The sequence below is a fragment of the Pelodiscus sinensis genome, chromosome 3 (genome assembly GCF_052426305.1).
Source record: "Pelodiscus sinensis isolate ZL-2025 chromosome 3, ASM5242630v1, whole genome shotgun sequence".
NCBI classification, from domain to species: domain Eukaryota; kingdom Metazoa; phylum Chordata; order Testudines; family Trionychidae; genus Pelodiscus; species Pelodiscus sinensis.
In genome coordinates this window covers 61,898,677-61,912,420 of record NC_143054.1, presented here as the reverse complement: position 1 = coordinate 61,912,420, position 13,744 = coordinate 61,898,677, and the positions used below count along the sequence as shown (strand labels likewise).

At 41.5% G+C, this 13,744-nt stretch overlaps 1 protein-coding gene across 2 annotated transcripts in view; it reads left to right on the top strand.

Annotated features, from left to right (window-relative positions):
* The window catches only part of UBE3D (ubiquitin protein ligase E3D), a 106,331-nt gene that overhangs the window by 67,726 nt on the left and 24,861 nt on the right, over positions 1-13,744 (top strand). Inside the window, exon 10 of one of the 2 annotated variants that reach the window (XM_014569944.3) lies at positions 1,915-2,024. The exons of the other annotated variant lie outside the window; for it this stretch is intronic. Coding sequence (XP_014425430.2) covers positions 1,915-2,007 — 93 coding nt within the window. The 3' untranslated portion in view covers positions 2,008-2,024. The remainder of the gene's footprint in view (positions 1-1,914; positions 2,025-13,744) is intronic. 2 annotated transcript variants of the gene reach the window in all.

Genomic DNA, 13,744 nt, shown 5'->3' with positions numbered 1-13,744 from the left:
TTTGTTCCAAAACCTCCTCTAATGACACTTCAATCCGGGACAGTTCCTCAGATTCATCACCCACAAAGGATGGTGCAGATTTGGGAATCTCCCTAACGTCTTCAGCCGTGAAGACTGAAGCAAAGAAATCATTAAGTTTATCCGCAATGGCTTGATCGTCCTTGATTGCTCCTTTTATATCTCGATCGTCTAGGGGACCCACAGGTTTTTTCGCAGGCTTCCTGCTTCTAATGTACTTAAAAAACATTTTGTTTTTTCTTTGAGAATTATTGGCTAGCTGTTCCTCAAACTCTTTTTTTGCTTTTCTTATTATATTTTTACACTTGATTTGACAGTGTTTATGTTCCTTTCTATTTATCTCACTAGGATTGGACTTCCACTTCTTAAAAGATGCCTTTTTGTCCCTCTCTGCTTCTTTTACATGGTGGTTAAGCCATGGTGACTCTTTTTTAGGTCTCTTGCTATGTTTTTTAATTTGGTATACATTTAAGTTGGGTCTCTAGTATGGTGTCTTTAAAAAGTTTCCATGAGCTTGCAGGGATTTGGATCTAGTCATTATGCCTTTTAATTTCTGTTTAAGTAACTTCCTCATTTTTGCGTAATTCCCCTTTTTGAAATTAAATGCCAGAGTGCTGGACTGTTGAGATGTTCTTCCCACCACAGGAATGTTAAATGTTGTTATATTATGGTCACTATTCCCAAGCGGTCCTGCAATGGTTATCTCCTGGACCTGATCCTGCGCTCCTCTCAGGACTATATCGAGAATTGCCTCTCCCCTTGTGAGTTCCTGTACCAGCTGCTCCAAGAAGCAGTCATTTAAGCCATTGAGAAATTTTATCCCTGCTTCTCTTCGTGAGGTGACATGTATCCAGTCAATATGGGGATAATTAAAATCCCTCATTATTATAGAGTTCTTTATTTTGGTAGCCTCTCTAATCTCCCTTAGCATTTCAGTGTCCGTATCACTGTCCTGGTCAGGTGGTCGGTAATATATCCCTACTGCTAATTTCTTATTATTGGAGTATGGAATTACTATCCATAGTGATTCTATTGAACATGTTGATTCACTTAATATTTTTATTTCATTTGATTCTACATTATCTTGCACATACAGTGCCACTCCGCCACCCAGCCGGCCTGCTCTATCTTTCCGATATATTTTATATCCCAATATGATTGTGTCCCACAGATTTTCCTCATTCCACCAGGTTTCAGTGATGCCTATTATGTCAATCTCCTCCTTTAATACGAGGTATTCTAGTTCACCCATCTTATTAGTCAGACTCCTAGCATTTGTGTAGAAGCACTTTAGAAATTTGCCACTGCTTTTTTGTCTGCCCTTCCCTGATGCATTGGATTCCATTATATGCAGTTGTTTGTCTGCTCTGGCCCATGGTTTGTCCTCTTCCCTCCTCCCTTTCTGACTACAGCTTAGAGAATCTCTATCAATGGATTCTCCTCTAAGAGAAGTCTCCATCCGATTTACGTGCATCTCCACACCAATCGGCTTTCCCCCATCTCTTAGTTTAAAAACTGCTCTACGGCCTTTTTAATGTACTAAATATAGCAATGAAGAATTTATTTTTAGTATGCAGTTTTCCCCAGAATTGTAATATCTGGACCAAGATGGGAAGGTATAGCAGATTTTTAAATTGTTAAAGCTAAAGAGCATGTTTAAATAAATGCTACCAATGACTTTTTAAGAAGGAGAAGGGTGAATACCTAGAACAGTTAAAGTACAATTCCACTATGTCAAGGCCATATTAAAAAGAATTAAAATAGTTGTAGTGGTAATAAAGAATCAGATTTTGAACTTGTACTTCAAAGGTGATTGCTCCTTTGATTGACAAGGTCACACATGCAAATAAGTGTGTGTGCATGGCAGTGAAGTGATCACAATCTGTCCTGTTGTAGATTACTGTTCAACAGCACCAAACCCTCTCCAGTGAGAGAAATGGACCTTTTAACATTTCTAATACTGTAATTATTGAAAAGAAGAGAATATAACATAAAATGGGAAAGAGGTTTGTATAATTTGTATATTCTTCATGAAGGAGCATTTGCAGTTTAACGCATGATAAAATGTATTAATTCAGCTTCTTTTAAAATGTTCTTTGTCCTTGACTCAGTCCCTCAATTATATGCATTAACAATTGATTTGTTTAGGTCAATAAATGAATCTAAATCTGTGTCTGATGTGGCAGCTACCCTAAAATTGTATAGGTCTGTAGTTCTGAGTACCGTAAAATCTCGAGTATAATACGCACTTATGTATAATGCGCAACCTGAGTTTAAACTCTTAAAATCATGAAAAAAACGAACTCCTATGTATAATGCTTACCCATTATACGGGAGAACAGGAGGGGAAGGAACGGGAAGGAAACCTGCCCCCCGCCCAGCTACCTGCACGCTAAGCTCGCGCCTGCCGGGGGGGAGGGCCTCCCCTGCGCAGCTCATGCCTGCCCCTCTTCCTCCCCCGTCCAGCTCGTGCCTGCCGAGGGTGAGTTTAAAACTTTTTTAAAAAAAAACCTCCTATGGATAATGCGTGCCCCAACTTTGATGCTAAAAAAAAATGGGAAAAAAGTGTATTATACTCGTGATTTTACGGTAATTTATGTAAACTGTTCCATTTTACTGAAATTTCTTTCTAATTGTGTTTAAGGTCAGAATAACAAAGTGAAAAGAAATCCCTGTGTAAGAAATATTGGACCAGTGCCTTATCTGGTATAAAGTAGAGTAATGACTGCAATGGAGTCAGTTACCATCTGAGGATATGACCCACTGTGTTATGAAATAACTAAACATACAGGCTGCGTCTACACTGGCAAGATTTTGCGCTAAAGCAATTGCTTTTGCGCAAAATCTTGCTGCCTGTCTGCATGTTCTACTGTATGAAATCAGTGCTTCTTGCACAAATACTCTGACGCTCTCGCTCAGGCATAAGTCCTCTTGCGCAAGTATTCTTGCGCAAGAGGTCATTGTAGATGGGTAACATCAATTTCTTGCGCAAGAAAGCCCGATGGCTAAAATGGCCATCAGAGCTTTCTTGCGCAAGAGAGCGTCTACACTGGCACGGTACTTTTGCGCAAAAGCAAATCTTTTGCGCAAAGGCACATGCCAGTATAGACGCTCTCTTGTGCAAATACTTTTAACGGAAAAACTTTTCCGTTAAAAGTATTTGCACAAAATCATGCCAGTGTAGACGCAGCCACAGTGTTTGTCAGCTTTATGTATCCTTTGTGAAGGGATCTCTATTCTTTTAAACTCTCAAGTTAACAGCTGGTATTGCTGTTTACTGTTTATTTCAGAATGTTGTATTATACGCATGGTCAGAACTGCTTTGTACTTTTTTCGATCAAAAAGGAGGAATTTTCTGTGTGCTGGTAGAATGAGATTGCAAAATTATATGCTTTATACATTGGTTGATCTAGCTGGTGATGCTGCCAAATAATCTAGGTTGCCAGTTAGACAGTGAACATTCATACAACTTGTTTACTGCACATAATATGGGGGTAATAGTCTCATTAACTTCAATAGGAGAACCCTACTGAGAGAAGTTACTCATATCTAATATATAAAGGAGAATGTTTGTAAGTTTGTGCGCTAATAACTTGGACACTATAAGAGCTACCGCAACCAAACTTTGCATGGGATAACCTTTCATCCAGGAAAAGGTTTTAAGGTACTTTTGGAGCTCAAGCTGTAAAAATAAAAAAGTAACCTGCCGTGCTGCACTGTAGGAACTGCCCTGCCCACCCTAGGTCCCGTGCCCGCCGCTTGCGGCCCCCAGCGCCATCCGGGACTCACCCCATCCTGCCCGCAAGGTTATATAAGCGACCCCCCCCCACCGGCACACAGTGCCCCTACTCCCATGCACCTGCCCTGCCCCCCGCGGCATCTGCAGCCCCGAGTGAAAGCTGGGGCGCCCCTCCCACGTGTAACCTCCCCTCCACCCTGGGTCACACCGTCCCTGGGGGATGACGCAGACCTATATTTTAATCCCTATGAAATCAGTGCAACTTTTCTACCATTCACAAAAAGATAATGGACTACTGTTTTTCTACATTTTGTTCCTCCAGTTTCCCGAGCAACGCCGGGTAACTCCAGCTAGGTGTAAATATTTTCAGGACTTGGCTCTTAATGAGTGGTGTTAAATTGCATAATCCTGTGAGGATTGCTGTGGATAATCCTCATGCCTCTGTATAGCCCTGTTGCTTTCAGAGCCCTGATGTGGTTAATTTGGGCCCTATTAATTTCATTGGACTAGAAGCACCGATGTAGGGGCCGGTGGCTGTTGCCCCAGGGCCCAGCAATTTACAAGGGTTTGGGGCTCCCAGCTGTTGTTACTGCAGCTGTGGCAGTTAGAGGGCAAAACCAATATTTGTTTTCATTGCAGTGCACCTTTAATGTCTAATTGTCATTGGTTTACAAAAGTATTTTGAGCAGCTTTTTTAAAAAAATAGATATATTTAATGTTTTTGGAATTAGGCCAAGCCTTCCCCTCCTCCCCCAGGAACTGTTTTTTCTTGCTTTTGCAATTGCTGTTTCAACTGATATAGCCAAGGTTTTGTTCACCAAGAGGAGTATTTTTCTTTGCAGAATATACATGCATGTTTCTGCTGTGGATTTAGAAAAAAATCTGTAATAGGTAGTTCTGAATCCTTAAAGAGTAACCTAGACAAGGCTCAAGTTAGCACTTGATTTCATCTGTAGCATAGATATGATTCATGTATTCAGCTTTGGGAAGTAATAGACAAAGAGTGATCCTTTCTGTATCCCAGTGCTAGCAGAGACCAAATTTTGTGCAAAGAAGTGGATTCTTTTGTAGAATTCTTTCTGTGTTTCAGTGCACTGTTGAAGATCTTATAAATTTGTTGACTGGCGTAAGTATGGATTCAGTTTTATCTGGGGTATAAAAAGGCAAACAAAGAAAACATGCTTAGTTGCTAATAATCTCAGTAATAAACTGTTCTGCCTTGTGCTCTCTGGAGCCAGCTTAGTGATCTTCGTATCTGTGCTTACAATAAATTCCCTACTGTCTTCTAGCAATGTATTACTGCTTAGTAACATAATATTTAAAATATTCTTTCATTCTGATATGGTCCTGTGAAAACATTTAGTATGGTTTGTATCACTGAAGGAAGTATGTGGCAGGAATGGACCAGAAGGCACCACAACACTAGCTGTCTAAAATCCATGATCAAGTATATACATTACCGCGGGTTTCCACATTGCCTATTTGTGAGAGAGCAGAGCATGTCAACTCTTGGCAGTTTCAGTGGGTGGTATCTTCTTCATTCTTGTATAATGAAATTCCTTGTTGTCCGTCACTGACATAGGAAGATAAGTGCATAGCCAAAATAAAGAGGAAAAAGTCAAACAATGGCTCAACCAGTTCAGCAGGGGGCCAGACCAGGATGCTCTGATTTCAGCTGGTAGATAACTGCTTCCAAGGAGTCCCTTCATCAGCCAAGATTAGCAGAGAACATTGATTTCTGCCCGACTCCTGCCACTGACAAGCCCAATGGCCAAAGGGGACCTGGGGCAGATAGTCTAGGGCTACTGAGCTGACATAGGAAGGGCTGAGGATCTGCCTGTTGGAATAAAACTCACAAGGTTATGAGTTAAGTTTCCTGAGCCTTATTTTGCCCTCCTATGTTGGGCTCATTTATGTTATTCAAAAAACTGCATTAGCTCACTGTACTCTTGATCTTTCTGTTTCTCTTCCTTTGGGAGCTGGCAATTCTTTGCTTTACTTTCTGGTTGAACTTCGTATATTGTTTGTAAAACTTGTAAGCACCCACAGCTAGCAGCCATTTGACCCATTATCTATTTTATTATTGAACTATTCATCTGTTACGTCTGAGCATAAAAGCTGCTCAGATATGTTGTACATTTGTGCTTCCAGCACAAAGCAGCTGATGCAGGGAGAGGCTTTAAAGTGACAAGTAATCTGTTATATTTTGCTAACCTTATCTTGCCTTTCTTTGGATTCCAGCATGCTGAACAGAATATGTCTTATGTATTGAATTCTTATGATGATATATGGGGTTATTTAGTATATTTCTCTCAATCTTGTTATTGTGGAGAAACAGGCATTTTACTTCAGTGCCAAGCATCACCTCTTATGGCCACAAATTGTAACAGTGATTCTTGGCTTTAAAGAGATTGAAGTTTTGTATTTACTTTTTATAGTTGCATGAAATTGAAAGAAAGTTTTGTTTTAAGGACTGTGGAGCAATGCCAGCAGTTCATTTCCTACAGTTCTAGAATTTCTTTTCTGTTTAGTCCAGTGTCAGTGGAAGTTGGTAGCTGTGCTAGCACTTTCTGATAAGAGAGATTAGCTGATGGTACAAAAGGATCATTTGCACTTTGTTGTTGCATTATTTATCATAGTGGTACCTCTAGTTAAGGTTCTGCCAGCAGTGTGCCCTTGTGAATAAATTCCTATTGTAACAATTTATCAAAGAGCATGGTGGATTCTCTATCACTTGAAGTTTGTAAAAAGCACTTGTACCTCATTCCATAAATAATAAAATTTCTTTGAGGGGACATGTGTGGCTATTTCTGTTACTTCTTCCAGTCCATTCTGGCACAATAGTAGAGTAAAACTTTGAAGATCTGGACAGTTTCAATCCTCCCACTGCTTCCCCCCCCCTCCCCAAGCAATGTGAGCAGAAGTGAACTAATCCATATTTCTGATTCCAAAATTGATTCTGCTGCTGCCTTAGAACTTTTTGGGAAACAACATTAGAGGCAGAGAAAGAAGATGTGGTTGCTCGAGGTGGTTGATATATTCAATGAGGTAGGGAAGGAAGAAGACAAGGGAGAGAAATTTACTTCAAAAATAGGTCTTGTCCCCTCCCTGTACCAAAAAAGAAAATGAGGTACATTTTATACAGATTTTGCAACCATTGTTTAAAAAAAATAGTTTTATGTATTTGTTAGTGTTTCTGTTTTGCAGTTATCTGGATCCATATCTTTTGATCCTTTTACAGAAAAATAATTCAGATTTTCAAAACTAACTAGTGTATTTAGAGACATATCTTTTATTAATTTGTTTCTAAAGCTCCTAAATTGGATTGGTGCTTTGAAATATTAAGCCAATGCTAACAACTAAGTGGAGAAACTGCTGTTAATACACAGAACATACCTTCATTGATATACATGTATTCATTTTTGTTTATTTGGGGTGACTGTATTTTTTTAGTTTTTCTAAAATTGCTATTAAAGTGATATTGGTGCCAGTCTCTTTTGGCTGCTCCAAGATTATCTTGAATATAGCAGCCCCCACATGGAAGCTGTTACTTCAGTAAATGTTGCTGGTTTCAGTCAATTCTTCCAAGATATTAGTGTTAAAAGGGAGTTAGTCTTATCTGATATCATGTTATTATTTCCTCTTAAATCATCATATTTCCTGCAGTGAATTATTTAAAAAAAATGCAACTTTCTCGCATTTCATCTGCAAATAAATTCTCTGTTGTGCAGATTTAGATAACGCTTATGTACTCTCCTTTTAAGTTTCATTATTTCTCATTTAGGGTGATTTACGTAGTATCATTACCTCATTTTCATATGTTTCATGCAAGCATCAAGAGTTTTGCAGTTTAGTACAACTACAAAGGCTACCTTATTACAAATGTTCCTTAAAACAGTAATAAATACATAAAAACACTTCAGAATGAATAGAAAAGAAGTGATAAAATACTGACTGGTCCCTTATGGAAATAACAAGCAATACTGGAAGAATTATACTACAGGCAGTCCCCGGGTTACGTACAAGATAGGGACTGTAGGTTTGTTCTTAAGTTGAATCTGTATGTAAGTCGGAACTGGCGTCCAGATTCAGCCGCTGCTGAAACTGACCGCCAGTTCTGACTTACATACAGAATCAACTTAAGAACCCCAAGCGTCCCCAAGTCAGCTGCTGCTGAAACTGATCAGCAGCTGATTCCAGGAAGCCTGGGGCAGAGCAACTCTGCCTCGGGCTTCCTGTAGTCAGCGCTGGTCAGTTTCAGCAGCGGCTAAATCAGGACGCCTGGGGCAGAGCAGTTGGGGTGCTGCTGGGTTGCTCCAGTAGCACTGCTCCTCGGCACTACTGGACCAACCCAGCAGCACCCCATCTGCTCTGCCCCAGGCGTCCTGATTCAGCCGCTGCTGAAACTGACCAGCAGTGGCTGAATCAGGGCACCTGGGGCAGAGCAGCTGGGGTGCTGCCCGGTTGGTCCAGTAGCGCCCAGAGCGGCGCTACGGGACCAACTGGCAGTGCCCCAGCTGCTGTACCACAGGTGTCCGGAGCAAAGCCGCGAAGCACGGGGGCAGCGGGACAGCCCAGATGCGCCGTGGCTGTCCTGCTGCCCTCAGGCTCTGTGGCTTTGCTCTGCTTTGCTCCCCGTCCCCCTGGTCTGCCGACCAGGGGGACGGGGAGCAAAGCGGCGGAACACGCGGGCAGCGGACAGCCCAGACGCGTCTGGGCTGTCTGCTGCCCGCGTGCTGCACGGCTTGGCTCTGCTTTGCCCCCCCCCCACCGTCTCCCTGGTCTGCAGACCAGGGGGACGGGGGGGGGGGGGCAAAGCAGAGTCAAGCCGGGGAGCGCGCGGCCAGCTGACAGCCCAGACGCGTCTGGGCTGTCAGCTGGCCGCGTGCTCCGCGGCTTGGCTCTGCTTTGCCCCCCCCGTCCCCCTGGTCTGCAGACCAGGGGGACGGGGGGGCAAAGCAGAGCAAAGCAGAGCCAAGCCGCGTGTTCCGCCGCTTTGCTTCCTCTCCCTGGTCTGCTGGAGACCAGGGAGAGGAAGGGCCCCGTTCGTAACTGCGGATCCGACATAAGTCGGATCCGCGTAACTCGGGGACTGCCTGTACTAGATTTTATGACTCTGCCACTTTGTCGTACTTTGTTAAGATGAATTTATTAAATCATCACTTCAGTTCTAATATTTCTTTAGTTTACTATAACATTTATTTGAGCACCTGTTTCAGATATACAACCTTTTTTAAAATTTGAGACTGTACTTTGTATGTAAAACATATTTTCAAGGCCATAGTCAATTTTTTATTTGGGTTATTGGCGTAGACTTAAAAAATAAATTGTTGACTACAGCTTTAATGAATTGCATTGTACTTTACTAAATGTGTTCCCTTTTAATAAAGTGAGGTAAACAAGCTTCTGTTCAAGCTCAATGCTTTCTTGCTTTATTAATGCAAACCCTCAGGTTTTTTGCAGTAGCTGAAGCCTCTCCCCATGTCCTCCATTAGCTAACATCATTTCTTGTAATTACTTGAGATTATGATAATGGTGAATCAAGGTTCAGGAAGCAGTAGTAAAACTGTAACCTGGGATCCAGAATCAGGAACCACATTGCAGTCTCATCCCTTTGCTGAGCAGTACTTTATGTCCATGGTCTTGCATGTCAACTTTCGAAAGGAAGAGAAATCACTGACAAAGAGTCTGGGTATATTTTAAATATAACTTGACACACATCCTGCAGGAGAGGTGGTTACCAAAGGCACATAAGCAGTACTCTTTTCAAGAAATCTAAGCCTAACACAATTGCTTGGCTTCCATGGAGCAAATCTTCCTTAAGAATTAACTCCAGTTGGAGACTAAAGCAGACTGCTCATTCTCCCACTCCTTCTATCTAGTTCAGGAAACTCTCCAACTCATTCCATCCTACTCCTTCTACCCAGAATCTTGTATAACAAAACAGCACACAATATATTATCACAATTCTGAATATTTGCATGTACTCTAAGAAAAAGAATTTGGAAGATTTGCACAATTTGCAAGCCCCACTCTGGGCCATAGGCAGGACATGGGTATTTGAACACTTAGAAATAGGGAGAAGTACACATGCTCGAAGTAATTTTGTCATCTGACATCTTTGAGAACAATATTTTCAGAACATATATGGAAAAACTACTAATGTTCTTTAGACAAGAATAGTATGGGTTTGGTTGTGAAAATCCCAAGTGGCTTAGTCTGATTAGAGTTCATGATACTTTACACACAATAACAAATGATGTCAGAGCTATAGAGAAACAAAGTGCCATATCTACTATAGTTTCATGCAAAAGTGACGAGGAGTCCTGTGGCACCTTGTAGACTAACAGATTTATTGGAGCATAAGTTTTCGTGGGCAAAGACTCACTTCATCAGATGCATGTAGTGGAAATTACACTAGTTTCATATTCATTTTCATTAAGATGGTTCTAATTGTTGGTCATTCTTCCCACATTTCAGAACCTGTGCAGGTAGCTGTTATATTCTAATTATTCTGTATTTGTATTACAGAAGTTCCCACAATATGATATACACAAAACTCATGGACAAATAGTATTTGTCACATGGTTATATATGTGTTGGAAAGTGTTCAGTCAATTTTCCATAATATATTTTAGTGTGAATAAATGACACTCCATAGCAGAGTTAGGAATCATAGAACACTAGAACTGTAAGGGACCTCGAGAGATCATCAAGTCAAGTCCCCTGCCCTCACAGCAGGAACAAGCACTATCTAGATCATCCCTGATAGATATCTGTCTAACCTGCTCTTAAATATCTCCAGTGATGGAAATTCTACAACCTCCCCAGGCAGTTTATTCCAGTGTTTAACCACTGTGACAGTTACAAAGTTTTTCCTAATGTCCAGCCTAAACCTCCCTTGCTGCAGTTTAAGCCCGTTGCTTCTTGTCCTATCCTTAGAGGCCAAGGAGAACAATTTTTCTCCCTCCTCCTTGTAACACTCTTTTAGGTACTTGAAAATCGCTATCATGGCCCCTCTTTTCTAAACTAAAGAAGCCCAATTTTTTCAGTCTTCCCTCATAGCTCATGTTCTCCAGACCTTTAATCATTCTTGCTGCTATTCTCTAGACCTTCTCCAATTTTCCACATCTCTCTTGAAATGTGGTGCCCAAAACTGAACACAATACTCGAGTTGAGGCCTAATCAGTTCAGAGTAGAGTGGAAGAATGACTTCTCATGTCTTGTTCCCAACACTCCTGTTAATGCATCCCAGAATCATGTTTGCTTTTTTTGCAGCAGCGTCACACTGTTGACTCATATTTAGCTTGTGGTCCACTATGACCCCTAGATTCCTTTCTGCAGTACTCCTTCCTAGACAGTCGCTTTCCATATGTGTGAAACTGATTGTTCCTTCCTAAGTGGTGTACTTTGCATTTGTCCTTATTAAACTTCATCCTATTTACCTCAGACCATTTCTCCAGTTTGTCCGATCATTTTGAATTATGACCCTATCCTCCAAAGCAGCTGCAACCCCTCCCAGCTTAGTATCACCTGCAGACTTAATAAGCATACTCTTTATGCCAGTATCTAAATCGTTGATGAAGATATTGAACATTACCGGTCCCAAAACAGACCCCTGCAGAACCCCACTTGTTATGCCCTTCCAGCAGGATAGTGAACCATTAATAACTACTCTCTGTGGAGGGTTATCCAGCCAGTTATGCATCCACTGTATAGTAACCCCATCTAAGTTGCATTTGCCTAGTTTATTGATAAGAAGATCATGCAAGACCGTATTAAATGCTTTACTAAAGTCTAGGTATGCCATGTCTACCACTTCTCCCTTATCCACAAGACTTGTTATCCTATCAAAGAAAGCTATCAGATTGGTTTGACATGATTTGTTTTTATAAATCCATGCTGGCTGTTACCTATCACCTTATTATCTTCCAGATGTTTTCAGATGAATTCCTTAATTACTTGTTCCATTATCTTTCCTGGCACAGAAGTTAAACTGACTGGTCTGTAGTTTCCTGGGTTGTTCTTGTTTCCCTTTTTATAGATGGGCACTATATTTGCCCTTTCCAGTCTTCTGGAATCTCTCCTGTCGTCCATGATTTTTAAAATATGATAGCTAAAGGCTCCTCTATGAGCTCCTTGATTATTCTAGGATTTATTTCATCAGGCCCTGGTAACTTGCAGCCATCTAACTTTTCTAAGTAATTTTTAACTTGTTCTTTTTTTATTTTATCTTCTAAACGTACCCCCTTCCCACTAGCATTTACTGTGTTAGGCATTCCTTCATCATCAGACTTCTTGGTGAAGACCGAAACAAAGAAGTCATGAAGCAACTCTGCCGTTTCCAAGTTTCCTGTTATTGTTTCTCCCTCTTCACTGGGCAATGGGCCTACCCTGTCCTTGGTCTTCCTCTTGCTTCTAATATATTTATAGAATGTCTTCTTGTTACCCTTTATGTCTCTAGCTAGTTTGAGCTAGTTTTGTGCCTTTGTCTTTCTAATCTTGCCCCTGCATACCTGTATTGTTTGCTTATATTCATCCTTTGTAATTTGTCCTAGTTTCCACTTTTTATATGACTCCTTTTTTATTTTGAGATGATGCAAGATCTTCTGGCTAAAATGTTGATGAAGATATTGAACAGAACCAGTCCCAAACCAGACCTTTGGGGAACCCCACTTGTTACGCCCTGCCAGCATATTTGTGAACTGTTAATAACTACTCTTTGGGTACGTCTAAACTACATGCCTCCGTCGACGGAGGCATGTAGATTAGCCAGATCGGCAGAGGGAAATGAAGCTGTGATTAAAATAATCACGGCTTCATTTAAATTTAAATGGCTGCCCCGCTCTGCCGATCAGCTGTTTGTCGGCAGATCGGGGCAGTCTGGATGAGCCGCGCCAACAAAGAAGCCTTTCTTGATCGGCACAGGTAAGCCTCGTGAAACCAGGTTTACCTGTGCCAATCAAGAAAGGCTTCTTTGTCGGCGCGTCGCGTCCAGACTGCCCCGATCTGCCGACAAACAGCTGATCGGCAGAGCGGGGCAGCCATTTAAATTTAAATGAAGCCGCGATTATTTTAATCGCGGCTTCATTTCCCTCTGCCGATCTGGCTAATCTACATGCCTCCGTCGATGGAGGCATGTAGTCTAGACACACCCTTTGAGAACAGTTATCCAGCCAGTTATGCACCCACCTTATAGTAGCCCCATCTAAGTAATAAGGAACTTTTTCAAATCTGTGTCTGTATTGTGTTAACTATTCATTGTCCTGTTGAAACAGTGCGTAATTAACTCTCCATATAGGTATGTTTAGGACTTTCACATGCTGTCTATATGAGGCTTAACCTAGGCGCAATTAGCATAGCTTCATCATCATAATGGTCTTCACAGGAGAGGAAGTGAGGGAAATTCCCAAACCTAAGCCATTCTTTTTAGGTGGCAGATCTGAGGAACTGTTCCAGATTGAGGTGTCATTAGAGAAGATTTTGGAACAAATTGATAAACAATAATAAGTCACGAAGACCAGATGGTATTCACTCAAGGGTTCTGAAAGAACTCAAATGTGAAATTACAGAATTACTGACTGTGGTTTGTAACCTATCATTTAAATCATCTTCTGTACCAAATGACTACATAGCTAATATGATGCCAATTTTTTAAAAGAGTTTCAGAGGTGATCCTAGCAATTACAAGCTAATAAGCCTAACTTCAGTATTGAAAGAGAGCCTGGGAGGGGTGCTAGCAGGCCGTCTGCCATCTAGACCCAGCTGCCTTGGATGGGGCTGAGCAAGCCAGAAGCCCCCATTTCCTCCAGCACATTTCCGCCACAGTGTACAGAGCAGCAGTCTAGAGTGACTGGCATGAGAAATGTTTGGTACTGCCCCTTATGCTGCCCACTCAGCACAGGGACTGAGCTGCTGGGGACACGTGCAGTGGAAGAAGGAAGGTTTCAGAGGTGATCCTGCCAATTATAGGTTGGTTTTTCTAAC